The 2,893-nt window shown below is 52.0% G+C and overlaps 1 protein-coding gene across 1 annotated transcript; it reads left to right on the plus strand.

The window, feature by feature from the left end:
- The first annotated feature begins 1,279 nt into the window (after positions 1-1,279).
- On the plus strand, positions 1,280-2,584 carry LOC134750216 (uncharacterized). Its single transcript, XM_063685356.1, has 3 exons — positions 1,280-1,468; positions 1,596-2,009; positions 2,210-2,584. Exons 1-3 carry the CDS (start codon positions 1,280-1,282, stop codon positions 2,582-2,584), a joined length of 978 nt encoding a protein of 325 aa, XP_063541426.1.
- The last annotated feature ends 309 nt before the right edge of the window (positions 2,585-2,893 follow it).

The following is a 2,893-nucleotide window of genomic DNA, read 5'->3' on the forward strand; positions in this document are numbered from 1 at the left end:
CCAGATCTCAAGACTACTGCACTCAGGCAACCCCTCCTGAGGCTAGTAGGAGTAGTCAAGGGTCTCACGGATGCCCAGATACCAGGGGCCATCACGAGACAAAACTCGGCGCTCTTGGGCGGCATGGAGGGGGCAGAAGCGAGAATGCGGGTACTGAGGAGGATCAGATCTAGGAAACCTGAAGGTGAGGCTGGGATACCAGGTCGTGCCGGCATACGACCAGTCCCCAGTCATACAATGCTATGCCTGTCTCCGCTTTGGGCACTACGCGAGGGACTGCACCCACCCGCAGGCCTGTGGCCATTGTGCGGAACAGTACGACACAAAGGAGTTCCAAAAAGGAAGGAGGCCCCGAGGTGCATGAACTGCGAAAGGCAGGGCAGGAAACCGGAGAAACAGGATCACCCGGCTTATAGCGCTGATTGCCCCGAATGGATGAAATGGGACCGCTTGGTGAGATCCCAAGTTAGATATTGCTGAGGGCGATATGGCAGGACCCAACACGGCGCAGCAGGCTCCACGAAGTAACCTGGGCAGGGGATACGCGGCCACGAAGGAGTGCCTGAGGGAAGCAGAGGCTACGGGAGTAAGCGTGCTGCTGCTGCAGGAGCCATACGTGGGGTCAAAAGGCTCCATGACGACTACACACAGGGTAGTGCAACGGACCCAGGGGGAAGGACCGGTAGCCACAGTGGCGATCAGATATGGCTCCCTATCTGTAGCAGTACTGAGTGTATATTTTGAATGGAATCGCCCGATACAGCCGTACCTAGACCAGTTGAAGGCCATCATAGATGCCTCGGAAGGAACCGGAGTGATAGTCGGTGGTGATGGATGTCAATGCTTCAAGTCACTGATGGGGATGCGGAACCTAGGATGGCAGAGGAGCAGACATCGTTGACTTGTGCTCGGAGTGCAGCTTGAGCATACTAAACAAAGGATCAACACCCACCTTCTACACCCACAGAGGAGGCAGGGAATACTCAAGCATCCTGACGTCACGATGTGCTCAGATCATTGGCTGGACAAGGTAAAAGAGTGGAGAGTGATAGTAGAAGGCACGGGCCTCTCCGATTATAGACGAATAAGGTTTAACTTGTCAATGGAAGAGGGCAGAACGCAAAGATCTGGAAAGACAACAAGGATATACGAAACGACCAAAGCAGAATGGCACGAGTTCTCGGAATCTCTGAAGCGGTAGTTGAAACAAAGAGACATAACTGTGGCAAGAATAGAAACAGTAGAAACACCTGACAACCTTGAAGCCGTAACAGTGGAAATGGTGGAGGCCATCCAGGACGCCTGCATAAACACGATACCCTTGAAGGGTGAGAATAAAAAGGCGAAGAGCACGCCGTGGTGGACCGAAGAGCTGGGAAGCACGAAAACCAGGGTAGAGACACTGAGGAGAAGAGTAGCGAAAGCAAACCCGGCACGGAGGGGGGCTGTTTACGCGGAGTACGCCGAGGCCAGAGAGGAATATAGAAAGAAGATTGAAGAGAGCATAACCTCAAGCTGGAAAAACTTCTGCTCCCAACAAAAGAGCGAAGACCATTGGAAAACATACTACAGGGTTATTAAAAAGTGCATGACAGAAGACACCAGCATTGGAGTGCCTTGAAAACGGAAGCATCCTTGGCGAGCTCCAGTCAGCGCAGCTACTCACGAACACTTTTTTCCCCCCGGACGACCCCACCGTGGACCAGGAATGGCACAAGAAAATCAGAGAGGAAGCAAACGAAATTCAGAGGGCTGCAAGAACCCCCCCGCAGGGTGTTCAACTAGTGCCATTCACTGGAGATGAGGCGGACCAGGTTCTGAAGGGCATGAACCCCAGCAAGGCGCCGGGAACTGATGGACTGACGTTGGACATATGTCATAGGGCATTCCTGACCAGCCCCACGATCCTGGCTCTGTTTAACCAGTGCCTTCGGCTGCTATATTTTCCGAAGTGCTGGAAGGAGACATACATTAGAGTCATCCCAAAACCTTCAAAGGAAGACTACGGGGTACCAAAATCCTAGCGGCCTGCTCGGGAAAAGTCCTCAAAAAAATGATCTTTAATAGACTGACGTGGGAGCTAGCGCAGGGGCAGGCCTAAATCCCAGTCAATACGGCTTCACGGCGCAAAAAAGCACAGAGGACGCGCTGTACGATGTCATAACCTACGCGAAGGAGGAGTTGAATAATAAAATGATGACCGTCATAGTCTCCCTGGATATTAGTGGATATAGAGGGTGCGTTCGACGAAGCTTGGTGTCCCATAATCCTGAGGGAACTAAACACACACTGCGGAGACCAGTGGCTGATGGGCATCGTCTCCAGCTACTTGGAGGACAGCAACGTGACCCTGAGCTATCTCGGGGAGACGGTCAGGCGGAGAACCGAAGGAGGCTGCATCCAAGTTTCGATAGGAGGGCCATTGCTGTGGAACTTGCAGCTGGACCCCCTGCTGCGAGAGGCCGAAGGGGGAAATGCCCAGCTGCAGGCTTTCGCAGACGATATCGTCATTATGGCTAGGGCAAACACCACCGAGGAACTCAACAGAAAGGTCAATGACGCGTTAGAAATGGTTGCAAGATGAGGCATGAAGCATAAGTTCCGGTTTGCCCCACACAAGACACAAGCGATCTTAATAACGCGCAAACTCAAGTACAACACGCCAACATTCCAAATGATGTCGACACAAATCGCCCTGGACAAGAAACTAAAACTTCTAGGCCTCACAATAGACGAAAACCTGGGGTTCGGACTCCACATGGAGAATGTCTCTACAAAGGCATTGAACCTATTTAAAGTGGTAAGTAAAATGGCAAAGACTCGATGGGGACTAAACGCGTACATACTGAAAACCATATACTATACTGTAGTTGAGCCTACAATGCTGTATGCT

The sequence above is a fragment of the Cydia strobilella genome, chromosome 2 (genome assembly GCF_947568885.1).
Source record: "Cydia strobilella chromosome 2, ilCydStro3.1, whole genome shotgun sequence".
Classification (NCBI taxonomy): Eukaryota; Metazoa; Arthropoda; class Insecta; order Lepidoptera; family Tortricidae; genus Cydia; species Cydia strobilella.